Source organism: Misgurnus anguillicaudatus, chromosome 8, assembly GCF_027580225.2.
Source record: "Misgurnus anguillicaudatus chromosome 8, ASM2758022v2, whole genome shotgun sequence".
NCBI lineage: Eukaryota > Metazoa > Chordata > Actinopteri > Cypriniformes > Cobitidae > Misgurnus > Misgurnus anguillicaudatus.
Window position 1 is genome coordinate 39,338,604 of NC_073344.2, and position 22,858 is coordinate 39,361,461.

General features: G+C 37.4%; 1 protein-coding gene across 5 annotated transcripts in view; it reads left to right on the forward strand.

Moving 5' to 3' along the window:
• The window catches only part of stk11ip (serine/threonine kinase 11 interacting protein), a 122,300-nt gene that overhangs the window by 79,335 nt on the left and 20,107 nt on the right, over positions 1-22,858 (forward strand). For 4 of the 5 annotated variants that reach the window (XM_073870895.1, XM_073870898.1, XM_073870897.1 and 1 more), the window contains 2 exons: positions 20,609-20,694; positions 22,537-22,745. In XM_073870895.1, the coding sequence (XP_073726996.1) occupies positions 20,609-20,694; positions 22,537-22,745 (295 nt within the window). The remainder of the gene's footprint in view (positions 1-20,608; positions 20,695-22,536; positions 22,746-22,858) is intronic. The other variant, XM_073870899.1, reaches the window with a different exon arrangement.

A 22,858-nucleotide genomic window follows, 5' to 3' on the forward strand; every position in this document is an offset into this window, starting at 1 on the left:
TACGAGACCACTGTTTGCTCTGGTTCGAACCAGTTTAAATGAACCAAAATGCAGTCACATGAAACATCCACATCACTCGTTGGCCAGATGTGTCTTCAACCCCCATTTTGGGACACTGACAGAGGTTCTGACATGCTCTTACATTTGGTCTTTTTTCAGTTGCTTTAAACATATTAATGGCTAATATCACATAACACTGTATTCAACACAAACTGTGCTACAATTATATGTGCGTAACATGTATGTACCTGTTTGTATTTTTAAGTAAATTATGTTTATGTGTGGTTAGTAGAAATAAAAATATTAAAAGTTGCTGAAATGAGGCCAGAAAACGCATACTAAACATTTGTTCAAAATCAAAAAAAGTACTGGATCTTGTAGAGTTAAGAATTTGGTACAAATAGATGTAAAAACATTTTACCCATTCATTCACACGAAAAAATATATTGATTTAACTTTTGTAAGACGCTTTTGTTGTGTAAAGACAATACAGTATGCCAGGAAGGGTCAATTTCTCATGAATATTGATGCAGATGGAAGTTGTCGATGAAGTTCAGTCCCTTTATGTTGCAGGTTTTTTGCAGCCATGTATTAAGGCCAAGCAACCATGAAAACCTATTTTTTCCTCTTGCTGAAAGTGGTCCACTGATGAACGGCTGAACTTTCACTCTTCTAAGCGTTTCAAAAAGCTTGTTGAAATCCCTCTTAAGGAGTTCAGATTTCTCTTTGTGAATATCATTCTTCACCACATGAATGACAACTCGATTTAAAGTCTTAAGTTTCATCAGAATGTTCTGAAGTTCCGTGTTTACATCAGAAACGGTTGCTTGTGGAAGACAGCACGTAGTTGAGTCCCTGTTGCTAATGTTTCTGATAATGGAGTCACCCATTATCAGAGTTCTGGGCTCGGATGTGCACTGAGCTGAGTGCCACCGTCTGCTCAATCTTGAGTGGCAGTTAGCATCGGTGTTAGCTGCTGGCTGATATAGAACGGTGTTCAATCACATTCATCACGTTTGGGGATTCCTCACTCATATTCGTTAATACTTCAAATCTGTTCTCAAGACTGTTAGATCAGGTCTCCACACCACAGACAAATAAAAAACGATCCAGCCCCGGACACCAGATCATGTCAGAAAATATAAGTTTACTTTGTTTATGCTCTCCTCTAGCAACGATTGATCAGCCTTATATCTGACAAATACTTTAACAGAGTCGTAAGTGATACGGAGGTTTTAGATGATAAAATAGAACAGATTTTATTGATGGACAGTTAGTTTCAGTTGCATATGCATCAATGTTCAAACCTCGTCTACCCAGGAATACAGCATGCACTTGTTATATCCAGATTGCTCAGCTGCATCATCCCTTAGACCTTGAGCTTCCATAAACATTCTCTTTATCTATCTTGTTTACACACAGACAGAACAGCTCTATGAAACTTCCCAAATGTGAAACTGAACCACCAAGAGACATAAAATATATAAATACAATGAATTAATGAATGATATAATAAAAAACAGAAATATAATAATGAATAAAAATGATTCAAAACAATAATGAATAAATGAATTAATAAACAATAATGTAATAATGAAAATGATAATAATGAAATTGATAATGACAAAATAATATTGAATAATCAAATACAATAATTAAATGGATAATAACTAATGATTATGATGATTATGTAAATAAATGATTAACTAAAAAACACAATAATAAAAAACATTCTGCACGTGAGGATCTAAGGTAGGATCCTGCACTCCCCCCTCTTAATCATATAAGACAAAATTAAATGATTATAGCAAGCAAACTTTCATAATCTTTATCAAAACACAGCTTTAAAAAGCTTGGATGGCCAGTCCTTACTTTTCCATTCTACATATTCTTAAAAGAACAGGTCATTTCCGTCATTCCGCATACCAGCGTCGGTTGAGGGAGTGTGTCTTACACTGGATAATGGCCTTGATGGGCCTGTCACAGTCAAGTGTCTAATAAGACAAATCAACACTTTTATGGCAATGTACAAGAGCAAGATGATAAACACTCCTGAAATTACAACTAATTAAACAACAAAGGTGCCTTCAAATGATTCCAAAGTGGTCCTAATATTGATGTAAACCATACGTCCCAATCAGATGAGAAAAGACCATGGTCTTCATTTAGTTTAGCTATTTGTTCGTGTAAAACTTTAGCCAGATTATGAACCACTTTCCCAGAATCGTCTGAAATGTATAGGCAACATTCGGCCGCAATTACAATTACATGTGCCCCCCTTGAGAAGCCAACAGCATGTCAAGTGCCATTCAATTCTGCAAAACAACCTTTCTAATTGCGCTTACTTCGTCCGAAATATTAGCAATAGAAATGAAAGTGACGTTCGCTGTAGCTTCGAATGATTAATTTAATGAGTGTACTTCGTTTTGTAAATCAGTTACTTCTCAGAATGGAATACGTCTTCCAAACCATTTCTTAATATCAGAAATCGAACGTATGGCTCATGATTAAGTGCTGCTTCACATAATCCTCTAAAAGTACTCACATTGCTGTTAAAGGTACAAATAACAGGTTACCTTTCAGCCCTTAGGAAGTAATGGATAAGTTTTGTTACCACAAACGAAGTTTGTACCATCAGAAGCAATTAGTGTTTCATTTGTCATTATCAGAAGAGCTTTGTCACATCTGGAAAACTGGAAACGCATTTCTAGTTTGTAATGTTTACCCCGTTTCCTTCAATATCAGAAAGAATTCCCTTTAAACTTACATTTAGAGCAAATCGATGGTTTGATTCAGTATTGCTGTATGCAGGCAAATACCAGGAATTACTTGGATAAGATAACTTTTTGTAGTGGCAAACACTGCTTATGGATAGAAGACTGCTTTCCCATGAATAATCGACAACCTTAAAGGGGCCATGTCACAGGAATTTTTTAAGATGTCAAATAAATCTTTGGTGTCCCCAGAGCACATATGTGAAGTTTTAGCTCAAAATACCATATAAATAATTTATTATAGCATGTTAAAATTGCCACTTTGTAGGTGTGTGCAAAAATGTGCCGTTTTGGATGTGTCCTTTAAAAAGCACATGAGCGGATGAAGTGCAAACACTGATCACAATGATGGTGGTTTGTTGAAATTGAAACTCAATTGTTCTGTGAAAGATTTTTGTCTCTGCACTAAATGGCAGTGCTGTGGTTGGATTAAGGGGTGGTATTATAATAATAAGAGCTCCTTATGACATCATAAGGAGAGCCAAATTTCAACGAACTATTTTTTCATGTGCTTGTAGAGAATGGTTTACCAAAACTAAGTTACTGGATTGATCTTTTTCAAATTTTCTAGGTTGATACCAGCACTAGGGACCCAATCATAGCACTTAATTATGGAAAAAGTCAGATTTTTATGTCATGGCCCCCTTTAAAAACACATCTGTAAGGATTTGACATTATCAGTGGTTCAATAATAATACACTTGACACCAACTTCGCCTTGTGATTTGGTACAATTAGAATCCCCCAAAGATCATGAAAATATACTCTTTACCATCCCTAAATGCCTATGCTATGGCCATTTCCAACTTTAACAATTTCAGCCATTTTCAGCATCTCTTCCCAGCAATAGGGCATAGTAAGATAAACAAATTGTCTGGTAAGGTTGCAACTTTGACACCAAAACCATCAACTGGGGATACCACTTAAGAGTGTTCAAAGATTGAATAGAGATGTTGATTATCAAATCAATTAGAATTTTACAAATGTTACCCATGTTACTTTGTTCAACGATGGAGATTAAATCAGATAGCGGTAATGGACGTACATACAGATGTAGATTTTTGAAGAAAAGATTGACAAACCCAACAATTGGAAATATTAAGCATCTTAACGTATGTATGAGCTAGAGTTACTGCCGAATTAAGATTACTGTGAAAAACTTTCTAAACCATGGATGGAATAATGGATCTGAATTGTGAATCAGAATAGAAATCAACACAGCAAACAATATTGTGTTTGTGTTAATTTGGCTCATACACTTCAAAATGACTCATTGGCCTGGTTTTAATCTGGATAAATTTTGTATAACAGCCCAGTGGCCTAAATTTTAAAACAAACCCCTGTACATATGTTAATTAATAGCCAATACAAATACTGAGTGCATACAGTTAGAGTGAATCCATGAATCATTCTGAACAGATGTGAAACACACATCACATCTAATATATCTCTGACTCTGTGTTAGAGGTCTACACGGGTCCAAAAAAATCCTACCTGAACCCGATCAGACGCGTAAATGTGCTACACTGAACCGACCGGGACCCGTCTGTTGTTTTGAAAGCTGGACCCGGAACCGACCCGGACCCGTCTATTATTTAAAAGCTGGACCCGGATCCGACGCGGACCCGTCTATTATTTAAAATCTGGACCCGAACCCGTCCGGGAAGACACTGACCCGACCGGCAAATATTTAGCTAAATGTTATTAATAAGTCAATAAACAAGTAGCGAAAAATTAAACTTTTTGTCTTACCCTAGTCTTCTCCCTCCTTGTACCTGACTGCGTGATGCACAATCCTTATTTCCAAGAAAGTTCCATCCATGTTATTCCTCTCTTGACGATTGAAATGTTTAATGCTTATTCCAGCTTTAAAAGTCCATCTTACAGTCATGTGATTAATAACGCAGTTTTACATTTGTTGTGTATCGGGTCAACTTGCTTAATAATGTTTGCCCATTTGGATTATAATAACGATTGCTCGTTCAGTGCCATGGTTGCTTTCGTTAGCTTTACTTCTTTGCTATCATCTCTGTGCTCTTTGAGCAGAGTCGCGAAAACTTTAGATATAACCGCAAGACGGTCAATTTATAATATTATTATAAAAATTTGAGAAGTCAGTGCAAAATGCGCAGTACGGCGGAATAGATCCCGCCTTCCAAATAAAAGAGCCAATTGTCGAAGGTAAAGTCATTGCGTCTCACTGCAGAAGTTTCTGACTGAAACATTAAAAGAGCACATGCGAGTTAGCTGCCTGGTTGGAGCAACCAAATATAAACTTTTTTACGCAATTTTAGCGTCATAGAAAAAATGTATGCGACAGTTCATCTAAGTTTTGTTGCTGTTTTTGAAATATTTTATTTAAATGTGAGCGTGTGTTCTCCGAGTCCGATCGACCTCGGGTATTACCCACAATGTTAAACAGACCCGGGACCCGAAGTAATAGATTGAGACCCGACCCGGACCCGGCTGATCGTTTAAAATATAGACCCGAACCCGTACGGTCCCGGGTCGGATCCAGGGTCTCGGGTCTTCCGTGTAGACCTCTACTCTGTGTCATGTCATGAAGACAACACTTGCAACCATGTCAGTTGTGATTCTTGAAACTCAGAAAGTCTCTGTTCATGGAATCAACCGGAATCCACGAATCCTTCCGGCAGAATCTCGAAGTACAGCGGAGTTCCAACTGCTGTCTGCTGGAGGTTGGCACCCATGAGACTCGTAAACATGATAAGGCTTAATTTTTCAGAGAATTTCTTGAAGGCCGCCGACATATATCTGCGAAAACATAAAAACAAAAGAGAGGAAAACAAGAGAGCTCCAAATATCTTGTTTTGACTATTGCTATAACTAGTTTTGACTATTGCTAGTAAATAACTAGCTTTGACTCCCATAGAAACTATAGACACCCTCAGACGACTAGGCTGGTTCTGGAGAAGCTAAACATTTGGGCCCCACCCCGTCTCTTCAACATGAGGTGTCCCCCCCGTCCTAAAAAGCGGGGTTCTTCTCATGTTCCACTCCGTCCCACAGCATTTCGTCTGTCTAAGATTTGGAGAGTATAAGCTAATTTTGCATCTAGGTTTACCTAGCAACTTCACTGCTGAGTTTTACTGTTGAATTTTATTATTTTATTGCAGAATTTTATTCGCTGAATTTTATTGCTGAAGGGGTACCTAGTAGGACCGCATAAGGATCATCCCATCTTGGTTTTAGACCTGAGTGTTGTAAAATTTTATAAATTATTTGCCCTGGCACAATATTATGTTGTCCATAATTGTTACAGCATCCTGAACCTGATTTTGCTTTTGTGTACCGCTTCAGTCAAAGCCATATAAAATGTAAAAAGAGAATCTGACATTAAATGTAAATTTACTTCTGCAAGGTCTGAAGTTCATGGCAGCTATGCCATTGAATCCTCAAAAGCCTACAGACTTCCTGACATACCTGACCAGTAAAGTATTTACCCTGATCAGAATCAATAATGTTTCATTTCATCTGGAATGATGTTTCGAACCAGCATATTAGCCATAAAGGCAGCAAAGCCTTTCTTTGTGAGGAAAACCTTTACACCAAACAAGAAAATGATCGGTTATAATTGTAATATCTTGATAACCCTCGCATTTAGGTAAGGTTATAAAGTCACTCTCCAATTTACAAATTCTCAAAACAGCCCTGAGGTGTTCTGATTAGAACTGATAGAATTTTGGGGTGCCAAATTGTGTTTTGACAAGTTACGCTTCCGCAAACAATTTCTTTTGCATGTTTCCTAAAAAAACCCTCGCCCACCAATTTGCCTTAAAATGTAAACACATTTGAAAAACGCCTAAGCGTCCGACACTGTGTATCTGTGTGACCAAATAAGGAAAAGACTTTTGGATTTACAAATTGGTGTTCAAATTTCCAAATATTGTCATTTGCCAATTTGCAACTATTTTCAAACCATTCTCATTTCTCCTTTCTGGAGCATTGAATTTGAAAATCAGCTTCTCAGCTATGTCTGTGAGCTGTGAGCTGTTTGTCACCATAGATGACACTTTTGAGCAGTAAGAGTTCCTCTGCCGTTCATGCGGCTGGCAACTGTAGCTGCCTGGTCAGCAAGGTATTCCCTTTAATCTCACTAGAATCACCCTTCAGGTGGGCTTTTACCGCAACCTGTTCCCGGGACATCTCAGGAAATCTGTCACGCCAGAGGCGTTTCCCATAGAGAGATACCGAATGTTTGAAAGAGAACCTCTCTGCTGCCAACCTGCTCGAGAGATATGCACAGCTCCACAGGCATAACAAAATATTAAAATATAAATGTTAGGTTTTTTTGTTACTAGCCAATTCACATGTTTTTGTGATTTTGCCTTTCATTTCCTTTTTGTCCACAAAAGATAAACATCATTGTAACAATCAAATTGGAATTTTCAAGTGGCAAATTGTCTAAGAATACTTAATGCTTGTATAATATCTATACAGCCACAATCATGACATCTGTCCTGCCCCTAGCCGCACATAGATTTGAGTCGAGGGGAGCAGTAGCCTGATGGCTTCATCTCGCCTGTATTAAGAGAAGATGAGCTTGATTATTGTGGAACCATATCAAATAGACCCAATAGCCTTAAGTAAAGATCCGTCCTTATTGCCAGCCGTAACTTATCCGGATATTTATAACTATATCGTTCATACAGTATCCGCATTCATCATACAAGCACTGAAGGGCCGTTCACATAATAACTATAACGATAACTATTTCATCGTCCACATCACCAAATAATACGTTTATGCTAATTCGCTCACGGCACTCGCACAAATCACTTGCCTTTAATATTGCTTGTAATAAAAACTTTTACAGATGTCCTCAACACGCTGCGTTTCGAGTAACTCTAAACAGTGAATCTAATAGTTTGTGTAATCTCTTACCTTTTGGCATAACAGTTAGTTAATGTAATAGATTAAAAAGCATTACGTAGTCAATTTTCACAGCAACTGCAGGTAATCTAATGTTATAGACCTCAGCAATGAGCTTCACTTTCATTTTAAGTGTTCGTGCACTTGAAGTTCAAATAGATTTTAATGCTATCAATGGGTTATCCTTCATCAGGTGGGAAAAATCGCTCAGAAAGTGATCCCAATGATGTCGTTCATTGTATCTGTATCGTATATCTTTTGGTGTGAGCTCCGCTATTCTGTTTAATATAAAACAATTTTCAAAACTATATTTTTTATAGTTATCGTTATAATGTGAACGGCCCTTAATTCCCTACCTAGTATCAATGCCAGACCTATTATTATGTTCATATAGTTATTAATACTAATTTAATAACTGTCTCAATTTATGGCATCTTATTTGAAAGAGCAGTTTCAGCCACTGCTTACAGCTAACCATATGTGATCAAATTATGGGACTTTGCTGTGAGCATATATCCCTAACGTTACCTGTGGTAAAATGATGGGGACAGGCTTTGCTGTTGGGAGTCTCTCCTTCACTGTTTCAACTCCTCTGTCTCCTTCCTTTCATGTTTTCTGACAGTCGGAATCGCATAAAAACTAATTCCGGGGTTCTTTTTGCTGTTGTTAGAACATCCGTGTATTAGACCACACACCATCGCGCGGTTTTAAAAAATTACACCGATAATACCATGCATAATACCCACGCTGCCTCGCTTGTCAATTGACAGACTGACAGTTCTATGTCAACAATATGGCCGCCGCGAACATTGATGACGTAGATCGAATAACCCCTATGGCAGATAATGGTTATCTTTTGACCAAGCAAGGCCAAATACACTGCCTGAATTGCTCGTAAACAAGGCCCCAGCTTTGTAAAACAAAGTCAAGTTGTTATGAATAATACCCATACAGTACAGACTTATTTCGATCTTCTTGTATTAAAACAGATCATATAACCCCTTTGTTCGTTTACATACAATGTAAAAGACTTTCTGTGATCAATCATGCCAAGTGCAGGAGCTTCGCATAAGGCTTCTTTTAATCCCTCAAAAGCTATGTTAGCTTCAGGAGTCCAGTTAACTGAGTCTTGGGCCTTTGGATTACTTTTAACAAATTGTTTATGGGTTGTGATTTTTCTGCATACCCTTTAATCCAATTATGACTGTAATTACATAAACCCAAAAAAAAGAAATCTCAGCTCTCCAATAGTTTGTGGAATTGGATATCTTTTAACTGTCTCACTGCGACTAGGTGTTATCTGACTTTTACCCTGCGATACACTTTGAATTTGTCAAAGATTACTTCTGTTACTTCTGTTATTTCTTTATTGTACATGAAATCAAACAGCCTGACGTCTCTCTCATGTTCAGTTTTGTCTTCTGAACAAATCAGAATATCATCAATATGACTGATGTTAAATCAAAATCTTTCAAATGTCTTTGATGTCTTAAAAGTCTTAAATTTCTTTTGAAAAGACTGCTGATATCAGGTTGACCTTAATTGTGAAAGCAAATAATGATGGAATTTCTTTTACAATTGGTACAGACCAAAATCCATTAGTCATATCAAACACTGTAAACCATTTGTGTTCCGGTTAATTAAGCTGGAAATCGTTGATGAGTCAGACACAAGATGTCTTATCTTATCAATGTATTGGTTTGCTTAGCTACTCTATAATCAACTGTGAGTTTCATGATCCATAACTGCCATGTTACATTTCAACATTGAAATTCATCTGAATTCAAATTGATCAAAACATCCAAACCCAAAACGGCTGAATAATGTCACCTACTAAACTGCAACAGTGACTACATGTGGGACAAACTGAAAAATGAGAGGAAGATATAAACATTACAAATGAGTCCCCATTTATGTTACGAACCCATGTTTAAAATAGGCTTGTTGGAAAAGGGTTAAGCAACATAAATGACCCGTGACACTCACTCACACATCTCATTCCCCCTATTCTCGACAGTTGATTAAACTTAAATTATACTTAAACCAAAAAAACTTAACACAGAGAAACATCAAAATAAAACACAAGTTATCTCGATAGGCCAGCCAACATCATGACGTACACAGAATTCACAGCTGCATACCGCACAGCAAAGCTGCTGCCTAGGCCACAACACAGAGTTTCTTACGAGAAATGTCAAACTTTCTCTTGTTAAAGAAACTTCTGTAAGAAAATCAGATGGAAAGATTATTATCTCTGCTTCTTATCAATGAGAAAATAAAATATGTATTTAAAATATGGACCCTAACATATAGAGTAGGCCGACATATAAGCACTCTCTCTCAAAGCTTTAACGAGAGAAGAGAAAAGCTTATCGTTGTTTTGTTTTTGCTTCAGCAATTGCTGGAAAAACAGATACAGCGCCTCACAAACCCCCTCCTTCGCTCACACGAATGTTCAGTGATTTTCAACACTTTCATTTATCTTTCATTTACAACTTGCAATTTCATTCCAAACTACTTACTGTTGTACCTTCCTACATCAAACCAAATCTAAAGGTTTATTCAAACATCTCTTTTAGCTCTATTGTCAGTTAAATGTTCACTACTCAAAGTTTCACCAAGAACCTCTTCAAACTTTTTCTGTCTGGTCATGACAGATTGACTGAAGCTATGCTGAACTCATCTCTGACCAATAAAGAAAAATAAATCTCTTTCAGAGCTTCCAAACAGTTAAAACTGATCTTGGATATGACATTCCCTACTTCCTTTGACCATCATAAACTTCCTCTACTTACTCTAACCTTCATACACTTACTTTGAGCCCTCAACTCTATGAAAAACAGCACATTGTCTTTCACACACATTCGTATCTGAACATAAATTTATTGAGCATATTTTATTTAGTTAACAGAATGAGAGTTGAAACACTTTACCCTTATTTTACCCATCAAAGTTTTAGAAAAATATTCTGTGGTTGTGTACGCTCAATAGTCCTTTTATCAGACAGTGGATAGCAGCTGTAATCTTAACACTATTTTGTAAGATTCAACCACAAACTTATAATCCTGTCCCTTAACTGTTATGTTTATACATGGCAAATTTAGAAAAGCAACTTCCTTAAACATTGTACAATTAAATGGCATATATCATAAAATCATGGTATACTAACTGGCATTTGCAAAGGCAGATCTTCATTGCCAAGCACAGCATAGAAGTAGCAAAATCAAAATACAATACTCATCTGAACTCACGAAGGACATGATTTACCCTTTTACAAACATCATTGTCTTTGTCAAAATCTGAAACTGGTTGTTGTACTGATTAGGGGTGCACGATTCAGACAATTTCACGATTCGATTCGATTCCGATTTTTAGGCTCAAGATTCGATTCAGAATCGATTTTCGATTCAAAAACGATTCACAGTATGTAAATGTAGTTTACTTTTTCCTATGTGACTGATTGTAGTAGATATACAATTTTAAAGAAAATAAACACAACAAATTAAATGTAGTTTGATATTACTTGATATGTCTTTATGCAAAAATAAAAACTGATATGAAGCAATTAGATGACCCCTTTTATCAAACTCTATTAAATACAATAATATAGTATATTAATGATAGACAGTGCAGGTCTATAGATTATAAATGTAATAAAGGTGTTATAATGATTATTATTTCTATTAGATAGAGCAGAAGCAGGAAAAGTGCCTCTCTTTCTATTTCTCTCTTGCCGATTAAAAAAAAGCTAAATCCACTCACTATTTCAGATTCAAAAGTCTACTTGCTGTCCCAGTGACAGGGGACTTTACATTACAGCTTTGCATTTTGTAAATCTTGAGTCAGCTTGAGCTTTGCTCGTTCATCGCAATAGGTTTTAGAAAATATATGGTTTATTAATAATAATAGAAAAGAGCTAGCTTTAGCGCGGTAGCGCTCACGGCCACTCTCCGTTCGACTCAGGTTTTACACACAATATTAATCAGACTCGGGACCCGGAGTAATTAACTATGACTGACCCGGACCCGACTGACCATTTCAAATACAAACCCGGAACCATATGGGCCGCGGGTGCTCCGTGAAGTCCTCTAATGGTAAAACTTTGCTCAAGTTCAGAAACATGAAGGATACAATGTGACACGAGCTTGTTCGCGTCGCATCCGTGAACGCATACAGAACTCATTATGTCGCACACAAAATGTCATTATTAAAGAGTGTCATCATCACAGAAAAACAAAAAAGACAAAATTTGATGCCAGATTTACTTGGGCACTTGTTAACCTAGGCAGCGCTGCACAGCAATGTGTGGGGAAACACTGTGACAAGAGTGTGCAGGCGTCAGTGTGACTTCGACGCGCCATCTATGGGAATACTGAAATAAACTCATTTCAGAACGATAGTAACACGGCGTTAAAAAATATAAATATGAATCGATTTTTGGAATTCTATGAATCGATTCTGAATCGGCAATGCTTGAATCGCGATTCAAATGTGAATCGTTTTTTTTGCACACCCCTAGTATCGATGTCACTACCAGTGTCGCATGCATTTAAAATCTGGTAAAACCGACGTAACTTGCTTTTGATCAACAAAGAGTTGTAACTTAAACATAATTAACTATTTTAGATTTTAGTTTATTTTCAAACTGAGCTTTTAACTTTTGCATATCTATCTTATAACCCCTTCAGCATTCCCTCCATACATCTTTATCTCTGTTATGTTTGTCTTGATTTAGCATTTTCGCTTTTCAATTTCTACATTTAGACAAAGTGACAAAAATCCAAGGGATACGCTTCGATTCTCGGGTTTTCATTTTTTGAATTTTACACCATGTTTTTTTTTTAACTCTTTAGATACGTCTTTAATATGTCTTTACTTTTACCTTTGTCTTGGGAACCTAAAGACCGCCCAACGTACTTTTGATGTTATATTTAGTAACTGAATTTTTCTTTTTCCTCTTGTTTGATCTTAAAGTGCTCTTTCAGCTGTAGTTTTAGCTTTTTAATTATATCATCTAGCTTGATTGATTTTTAACTATTAACTGACTTCTCCATTATCAAAGTAATATAATCTGACCAGTAGACAAGCTACCAAACACAGTACGTACTGAATTTTCCAAAATGTCAGAACAGAACACACTCACTTTTGCTTTTGCTTAAGTGGATGAGTCAGGAGAGAGGACACCGGACCAGCCGAGGTTAATCCCCATCGTCACTCGCGGCTTGGAGTCAGAAGCCAGTGGTCTGGAAACATTTCCATCTGGATGTGCGAGACAAAATCCCGACTCCTCGTTCGGATAGAGACAACAAAACTTGTTATTCTATCCTGCCGACTACGCCAAAACTGTTAGATCAGGTCTCCACACCACAGACAAATAAAAAACGATCCAGCCGGACACCAGATCACGTCAGAAAATATACGTTTACTTTGTTAAAGTATTTGTCAGATATAAGGCTGATCAATCATTGCTAGAGGAGAGCATAAACAGAGTCGTAAACAGAGTAGTGATACAGAGGTTTTAGATGATAAAATAGAACAGAGTTTTATTGATGGACAGTTAGTTTCAGTTGCATATGCCTCAATGTTCAAACCTCGTCTACCCAGGAATACAGCATGCACTTGTTATATCCAGATTGCTCAGCTGCATCATCCCTTAGACCTTGAGCTTCCATAAACATTCTCTTTAGCTATCTTGTTTACACACAGACAGAACAGCTCTATGAAACTTCCCAAATGTGAAACTGAACCACCAAGAGACATAAAATATAGAAATACAATGAATTAATGAATGATATAATAAAAAACAGAAATATAATAATGAATAAAAATGATTCAAAACAATAATGAATAAATGAATTAATAAACAATAATGTAATAATAAAAATGATAATAATGAAATTAATAATGATAAAATAATATTAAATAATCAAATACAATAATTAAATGGATAATAACTAATGATTATAAAATGATTATGATGATTATGTAAATAAATGATTAAAGATAAAAAACACAATAATAAAAACATTCTGCACGCGAGGATCTAAGGTAGGATCCTTCAAGACGTATAGACGGTAGTAGAAAGCCAGGTTTGCAATCCTTGTCATAGCTGTATCTGGGGTAGGGTTGGGAACTGAGAACCAGTTCTTATTCAGATCACATGAACGCCAACGGCCATAAAACTCAAGAGTTACTGCGCTATAAACTGATATCAGTGATGACCTGCTGGCTTGGGGGCGGAACAATGAGGTAAGATGTTCTCTATTGGTCAAGGTTGCGAAAAAGTATCAATTTGCACTACCAGTATAGCATCAGAACGCGTTTTCAACGCTGTGCAGACATTATTATAACCCCAAAAGGTTCCTCACTTGAACCGTTAGTTGTTTCACGGATGAAAGTGATACAATAAACACGCACGCACGTCTAAAACCATGCAGAAAACGTGATCACTCCTCTTTCCTCCTATTTAAAGCACATGGATGCTCCAAAGCGTCTGTCGTTTCTAAGTAACCCTGCTTGACGCTGTGACGAGCAGCCACCTGGGGAAAAGAATTCACACATATGAACACGCATGTTTGTTAATAAAACGTATCTGATTCTTGTTTACATTTTTATATTTCAAAATATTTGTATGCTTTGAATATAAGCCTATATGCAACAATGCACGCATGCAAAAATTATTACTTGTACAGCAGCCTTTGCCGGATATATGACAAAACACTTCAGCTTATATAAATCTCAAATCATATGTTTGAGAACTACTGCTCCTATGTCCACTTCACCAGGTATGATCTTACAAGGACTACTTCAACAGGACTAAATGATATAGTGACTGAAAATATTAATTGGCTTTACATTTAAAATATTTTGACAGTGATTAATAAACACAAATGGAATTTTTTAATTATTGTGCATTGTTTTTTATTATATGGAACCGGAATTGGAACCGGAAATCATTAAGCAGTACTGGAATCGAAACCAAAACATTTCTTACAATACCCAACCCTAATCTGGGGTAGAAAAAGCTACCGCGGCAATATGTAATGCTCGTGGCAATCTGATTTTGTCCCCAAAAATTTTTTATTTAACGTTGATGCCAAGCTTTGTTGTTTGAGCACTATGCTGATTTGCTGAAGTTAAAATGATGAGATACAATATAAAAAGCGATAGAGCAAAGTGCAGAGCAGTAAGCAAGAGCGTCCGAACAGTAGCGAGCAGGAAGCTGAAGATTTATGTGATTAATCTTTTGACAGCCCTACTCAAAATATGAAACAAAACAAAAGGTTGCTCTTTCAGCGCCCGATAAAGTTCACATATAACAAAAGTGAAAATATACACTCTTGCAGTGCAGTCTCCACAACCAGCAGCTCGCAGTCGCTCTCTCCTTATTCCATGCAGATTTGGGCCTCTTTTATGTGGTCTCTACATGCCAATTACTAAAATAGACACTTGTGTTACTCATTTGTATTTAACCCACTCACTCAGTGCTCATCTCCCAACTCTCTCTCCCGCTGCAGACCTCGCTGAACCACACCCCCTCGCCACACTGTACTACTGAGCAGAGTAATAACGTAACGTATAGAAAAAAGTTCTATGTTAGGCTAATGTCAGCAGACTCCCAATGTGTTGAAAAAACTCTTAAGAGAAAAACACTTATAGGGGAAAAAAGTCCTTGGGAGAAAAAAACCCTTGAGAAGGCCAGATTTAGCTGATCCTAAATAAGATATACTTCCTGCTCTGCTACTGTTCGGACGCTTTTGCTTACTGCTCTGCGCTTTGCTCTATCGCTTTTATATTTTATCTTATAATTTTAACTTCAGCAAATCAGCATAGTGCTCAAACAACAAAGCTTGGCATCAACGTCAATTTACAAACTTTTGGGACTGGAGGATTACAAAAAAGTGGAATTTTTCATCCGTCTAGCCTCCCACCGCCATCAGCTTACATTCCAGAAGGAAAAACACAGCTGCCTTCATTGAAAAGGATAAGAAAAAGGAATGCCTCATCAACAATCTACTTGCTGCACAAACTGCCACAGACTTTTACAAAGGATTGCTGTTCTTGAAACAAAGTTACTTACAGGACTACCAAACCAGACGGAACACACAACAGAGCTTCGTCATCATGGACGCCCTCAGCAAACAGCCGGTGAGTCCAATGAATCTAATGATCAACACACTAATCAATGGTACAAACAGGGAGCAAGACCCAAAATCACTCGAGAAATCAGACTGTCACGAGCATCACATTTTGCCGCAATGGCTTCCTCTACGCCAGATACAGCTAGGACAAGGATTGCAAACACTGACTTTCTACCACCACCTATACATCTTGAGAACAGATTTGAAGTATTAATGAATATGAGTGAGGAATCCCCAAATGTGATAAATGTGACTAAACACCGATCAAATCAGCCAGCAGCTAACACTGATGCTAACTGCCGCTCAAGATCGAGCAGACAGCGGCACTCAGCGCAGAGCGCATCCGAGCCCAGAACTCTGATATTGGGTGATTCAATAATCAGAAACTATAGCAACAGAGACTCAACTACGTGCTGCCTTCCACAAGCAACCGTTTCTGATGTAAACAGGGAACTTAAGAACATTCTGATGAAACATAAGACTGTAAATCGAGTTGTCATTCATGTGGGGAAGAATGATATTCACAAAGAGCAATCTGAACTCCTTACGGCTCCAAGATTCAGCACCCAAGGACGACTTTCTGGAAAACAGCCAGGGAAACCAGGACAACATATCACAGCCTCCGGTCACATCAGAAGAACAGGACTCCTCACTAGATATGTCATTCCTCTCTCCAGCATCCCCGCTTTTGACCTTCTCTGGAAAAATGGAGGAACTGGTTTATGCTGGAACTAAACTATCCCACTCTATTGCTGCAAGCCCACAGATTTCAACCAGAAAACAGCAAGCCCCAAAACCACCAAAGCCAGTGGGCCCAGTTCCCCCTCCTCGTCCTGTGAGAGCTCTTCGGTCTCTGACACAACGCCAAGACACACACCCTCCTCCATCTGCTGTAGGTGAACCAAAAACAACTGATAATGGCTCTCAGTGATGTGTGTCGGGTTCCTGCTATGAAAATACTAATACTTTTATCAAATGTTTACAAAAGCAGGAACTCAGTGTGCCTATATCTTTCTCTATTTCTGTTTTAGTACATGATAGAAAGTGTAAGGCTAGATCAAATCGTGTGGCAAATCAATCTAATCTGCTGCCTGTGACTTGTCAAACTAAGATCTCTGCTAGGGAAAAAAATTGTACTATTAAGTTAGCACTTTTAAATATCTGTTCACTTAAAAACAAATCACTTCTAGTCAGCGACTTAATAGCCACAAACAACCTGGATTTTATGTTTCTAAATGAAACATGGCTAGAAGAAAGCTACAGTGCAACAGTCCTTAATGAAACAGCCCCTCCCAACTTTACCTATTTGAGTTTCTGCAGAACTGCTAGGAGGGGTGGAGGTCTTGCTGCTCTTTTTAAAGATGTCTATCAATGTAAGCAAGTGTCATTTGGGAATTACCCGTCTTTTGAACATCTAGGTATTGTGTTGAAAGGTACCCCACGCATTCTACTGATCATTATTTACAGGCCCCCAAAATACTCTCCAGCATTTGTTGAGGACTTTACAGAACTGTTATCAACGATTTCCTCAGAGTTTGACTGTTTTGCTATTGCTGGAGATTTTAACATTCACATAGATAAGCCAGAAAGCATTATGACAAAAGATGTCACAGCTGTTTTAAATACTTTTGATCTGACTCAACATGTACATGGACCCACACACAATCGTGGACACACTCTAGATTTAATTATCAGTAAGGGTGTAAACATTTCATCAGTGGTTATTAAGGATGTAGCACTGTCTGATCATTTCTGTATTTTCTTTGATATATTAATCTCTCCTACTATTGAAACTAGATCTGTGTCTGTCAAAAAGAGATCCTTAAATGAGAACACCAGTGTGCTATTTATGAAGGCTATATCTTTAACACCAAGCATATCTGCAGACTCTGTTGATTTTCTCCTTGATTCCTTTAATTCGAAAGTTAAGAGTGTAATCGATGATATTGCTCCTGTAAAAGTCAGGAAGAAGAATGGCAGGCAAAAATCACCTTGGAGAAACTCAACAGAGGTGCAGAATATGAAGAGACAATGCAGAAAAGCTGAGCGCATGTGGCGGAAGACAAAACTTGTAGTCCATTATAATATCTATAAAGACAGCCTTCATGCTTTCAGTGTGGAACTAGGCAAAGCTAGACAGACTTTCTTTTCAAATATTATAAACAAAAACATAAATAACACACGCACTCGTTTTGCTACTATAGAGAGACTAACAACCCCCCCAAGTCACATTCCAAGTGAAATGCTCTCAGACAGCAAATGTAGTGAGTTTGCTAACTTCTTCTCTGAGAAAATCAATAATATCAGAAAGGTGATCAGCACATCCTTGAGCTGCGCCGGGGTCAGACAAATCAGACCACAACATCAGAAAGTAGTTACGATGTCTGATTTCGAAGCAGTTGATGGTAAAATTTTGGAAGAAATAGTACAGCATCTTAAAACATCAACATGCGCCCTTGACACACTCCCAACATTTTTTTTCAAAAGTGTCTTTAACTGTTTAGAAGCAGATCTCCTAAAAGTGGTAAATTCATCACTTCACTCTGGGACTTTTCCAAAGTCCCTTAAAACTGCAGTTGTTAAGCCTCTGCTGAAAAAGAGCAACCTAGATAACACTGTATTGAGCAACTACAGACCAATCTCAAATCTTCCTTTCATAGGCAAGATCATTGAAAAAGTTGTTTTCAATCAGCTGAACAAATTCCTAATTTCTAATGGTTACTTTGACATTTTTCAATCTGGTTTCAGACCACACCACAGTACAGAGACAGCGCTCATAAAGATAATAAATGATATTCGCCTCAATACAGACACAGGCAAACTATCAGTGCTGGTGCTACTCGACCTCAGTGCTGCTTTTGACACTGTCGATCACAACATACTTCTTGACAGGCTGGAAAACTGGGTCGGGCTTTCTGGGGTGGTCCTGAAATGGTTCAAGTCATACTTAGAAGGGAGAGGTTATTATGTAAGTATATGTGGCCATAAATCTGAGTGGACATCCATGACATGCGGAGTCCCGCAAGGCTCAATTCTAGCGCCACTCCTGTTCAACCTGTATATGCTCCCACTAAGCCAAATAATGAGAGAGAACAAAATTGCCTATCACAGTTATGCAGACGACACTCAGATCTACTTAGCTCTATCCCCTAATGACTACAGCCCCATTGACTCCCTGTGCAAATGCATTGATGAAGTTAACAGTTGGATGTGCCAAAACTTTCTTCAGTTAAACAAAGAGAAAACTGAAGTCATTGCGTTTGGAAACAAAGATGAAGTTCTCAAGGTGAATGCATACCTTGACGCTAGGGGTCAAACAACTAAAAATCAAGTCAGGAATCTTGATGTGATTCTGGAGTCTGACCTTAGTTTCAGTAGTCATGTCAAAGCAATAACTAAATCAGCATACTATCATCTCAAAAATATTGCAAGAATTAGATGCTTTGTTTCCAGACAAGACTTAGAGAAACTCGTGCATGCTTTCATCACCAGCAGGGTGGATTATTGTAATGGCCTCCTCACTGGCCTTCCCAAAAAGACCATTAGACAGCTCCAGCTCATTCAGAACGCTGCTGCCAGGATTCTGAGCAGAACCAGAAAATATGAACATATCACACCGGTCCTCAGGTCGCTACACTGGCTACCAGTTACATTTAGGATTGATTTTAAAGTATTATTAATGGTATATAAATCACTCAGTGGACTAGGACCTCAATACATTGCTGATATGCTCATTGAATATAAACCCAACAGGTCACTCAGATCATTAGGATCACATCAGCTAGAAATACCAAGGGTTCACTCAAAGCAAGGAGAGTCAGCTTTTAGCTATTATGCCAGTCGCAGCTGGAACCAGCTTCCAGAAGAGATCAGATGTGCTCCAACAGTAGCCACATTCAAATCCAGACTCAAAACACAACTGTTTAGCTATGCATTTACTGAATGAGCACTATGCTGCGTCCGAACTGATTGCACTATATTATATATGCACTATTTTAATTATTTTCTATTTCTCTTGTTTTTATTCTTATTTTTAACTGTTTTATACTTTTATTCCTGTTGTATTCTTTTTCACACATTTAAACAGTTTTTATTAAAATCACATTTATTTTCTTTTAATTGATATTTTAAATTCATGTATCTTTGATATTTGTTTTCTCATTTCTATGTAAAGCACTTTGAATGACCTTTGTGTATGAAATGTGCTATACAAATAAACTTGCCTTGCCTTGCCTTGCCTATAAATTAAATACCATATTATAGAAAATGTATGGGAATTATAAATGTAAAAATTTAAATAAAAAGTTAAAAGAAGTGGTTGGTTGTTGCTGGGCAGACTTAGGTGATCCAGTAGAAAAAATACTATACTATAAGATTTATTAAAAATTTTAATAAAGGGAAGCATCCTGTGGTCGCTGGTCAGACATCGGCTGGGCATCATGATGATGGGAGGCCAGTAGATCAGTGGTGTTGAAGAGCTTTACGGCAGCAGGACATTACTTTAGAAATTTGACTTTTACGATGTACTTCTAACTGTCATGTTAATGTATAATGATAGATCCACTCTCATGCGTTCATCACAGACATCAGATTCATCCATGCAGTGTAGCAGGGCAAAGTACAATGCACATGCATAAATTACTCTGCATATAACTGCAATGTATTGTTTCAAACAGTGATGGCTATAGAGAGGCAAACGTTATAGATTGCAGCATTAACCAACAATACTAATTGTTTCTTATTAATAATACCAATATTAATATTATTTTGCTTTTTCAATCTTCCTCTTTCTATCCTTTAGGCATCTAGTCTGTGAGGAAACCCAGCCTTGTGGTGACGAAGACAATCATCCACCCTTCCGGTATTTTCTAGCATTTCTTCAACAAGGTAACATTTCATTGTCTTTTAAGCTTTTCCCTGTTGCATTTAAAGCTCACATAACACAAGCTGTTTCTGCATTTCTGGAGTACCTATAGAGTAGTATTACATCCTTTATATCTCCGAAGAGTCTTTAATTTAATCAGATTTTAAAAAAGAAAGATTAGCTTTACAGATTCTTTCCGATAATGTACGAAAAAATAAAGAAGGAGGAGTTACTACCACGGGAGGAGCGAGTACGAGTCATGCAACAATACGACACTGTTTAACTTATGATTCACTACATATTCGTGTCATGTATATAATATGCACATGCCTATTTCCAACATAAGACAGAAGTCTTACTTACCACATGCAACTCATGACCTGGTTGTGACTTTTCAATGAAATCCAGCGCATCAAACATACACGCAAAACTCCGCTGTTACCCCGGATAAACAAACTATATCCATTGTTTCCATAAGGCTGGCTTTCTTCTCCTTACATCCAAAAACACACTTCTTTCGTGCCATTGTTGAGATTTGAAATTAATCAAAGCTGTCACGTGATGTTTATAAGTTCTAGTGTCTCCCACTGATTGACGGGTGGGCGGGGTTTTCTGGTGGAAGTGTCCATAAAAAGAATTATACCCCTGAAACATCAGCTGGACCCGTAATCGAAAAAAACTTTCTGAAACTTGTACGAACCCTGGCAAAGTGCATTTGGCACAGAAATACTTGTGTAAATACACGCCCAACTGCTTTTTTGACACTTTGCCTATGTTTAGCATGAGGAAACAACTCTATAACGAATATAATGAAATACCATTGAACCACCCCCTTTAAGATCAGCCAGCCATTGACAAAAGCATGTAGTAACTTGCCAATGACTGGAAATTATGGCTCCAAATTAGAGCAGCACAGCATGTAAGGATAGATTCAGGCCTGATTTATGAATACAGACTTAAAGGGATAGTTCACCCAAAAATGAAAATTTTGTCAGAATTTTCTCTCATGTTTTTTAAACCTGTATGAATTTCTTGTTTCTAATGAACACAAAAGAAGATATTTTGATAAATGATGGTAAGCACAAAGCTGATTGTAACCATTGACTTCCTTAGTAGGAAAGCAAATACGATGGAATTCAATGGTTACCGTTAACTTTGATAAAAGTATACCATATAAAAACCATGGTTTTACTACAAAAAAGTACTTTCCTTTCAAAATTCCTGTCTAAAAGGCTCATCATGCAAGTCTGTTGTGTCCTCAAGTGTCAATCACAGATAATTCATGAGCTTTTACGCCTTCTTGAATACGGCTTTTCTCAGCAAAAAGTGTTGTAGAAATTATAAGTCAATATATTGATTTCTGTGAATGAGCAGGCATAATGATTTTTTACATAATTTTGAAGAAGACTACTAGATCCTAGTCTTATAAAGGATTGCTTTCTCAAAAAACACCCATAAACATTTAAAAATTAAAAATACAAATATGTACATACATGTTGCACACCTAATATAGTAGCCCAGTTTATGCTAAACAAAGTGTTATGAGACGTTTTAAGCTACTCAAAAGCACAAATATCAGTGCAGGTAAAAACTGCTCAACAATGCAAAATCAGCCAAGACCCCAGAGGGTTCAAGTAGCTTTCAAGATGTCAGGCAGCAAGCTGTCCTTTTTTTCTCTATGTGTGGGTAGTTGGTGGACTCCACATTATTTGTGTTAATACTGGTGAAAACACCTGATGTGAATATATTGTTAAATTATCAGTATTTTTCTCTGTTTCATGATTATTACAGCGGTGCCTTTTGTTTTAAAATAACTTTTGGTGGTTTCTTGTGAAGCTTTTCAATGACTTCCTATTTTTTCTTAGATAGCACTTTGGGCCCTGTTAGTGTTCTAGCCACAAAAGAAATGCTCTTCCTTCTTGATGAAGACTACCAATGGAGAAAGAGCCAACCAGAGGGACAAACAAATAGCGGAAAGGTGACCGTTCAGGAAACTCAGCCAATTAGCTGTGTCAGTTCTGTTCAGCTGTTCTCTTCAGATCCATGCCGGGTGGACCTCAAACTTTATGATGAGGTGTGTGAGTGCATCTTTACAACACATGCCAATGTCTTGGTTTAGAGCACCGCAAAATGAAAGACATTAGAGTTATTCTTTGAAAAAGTCTAGTTAGACTTTACAGCAAGGCT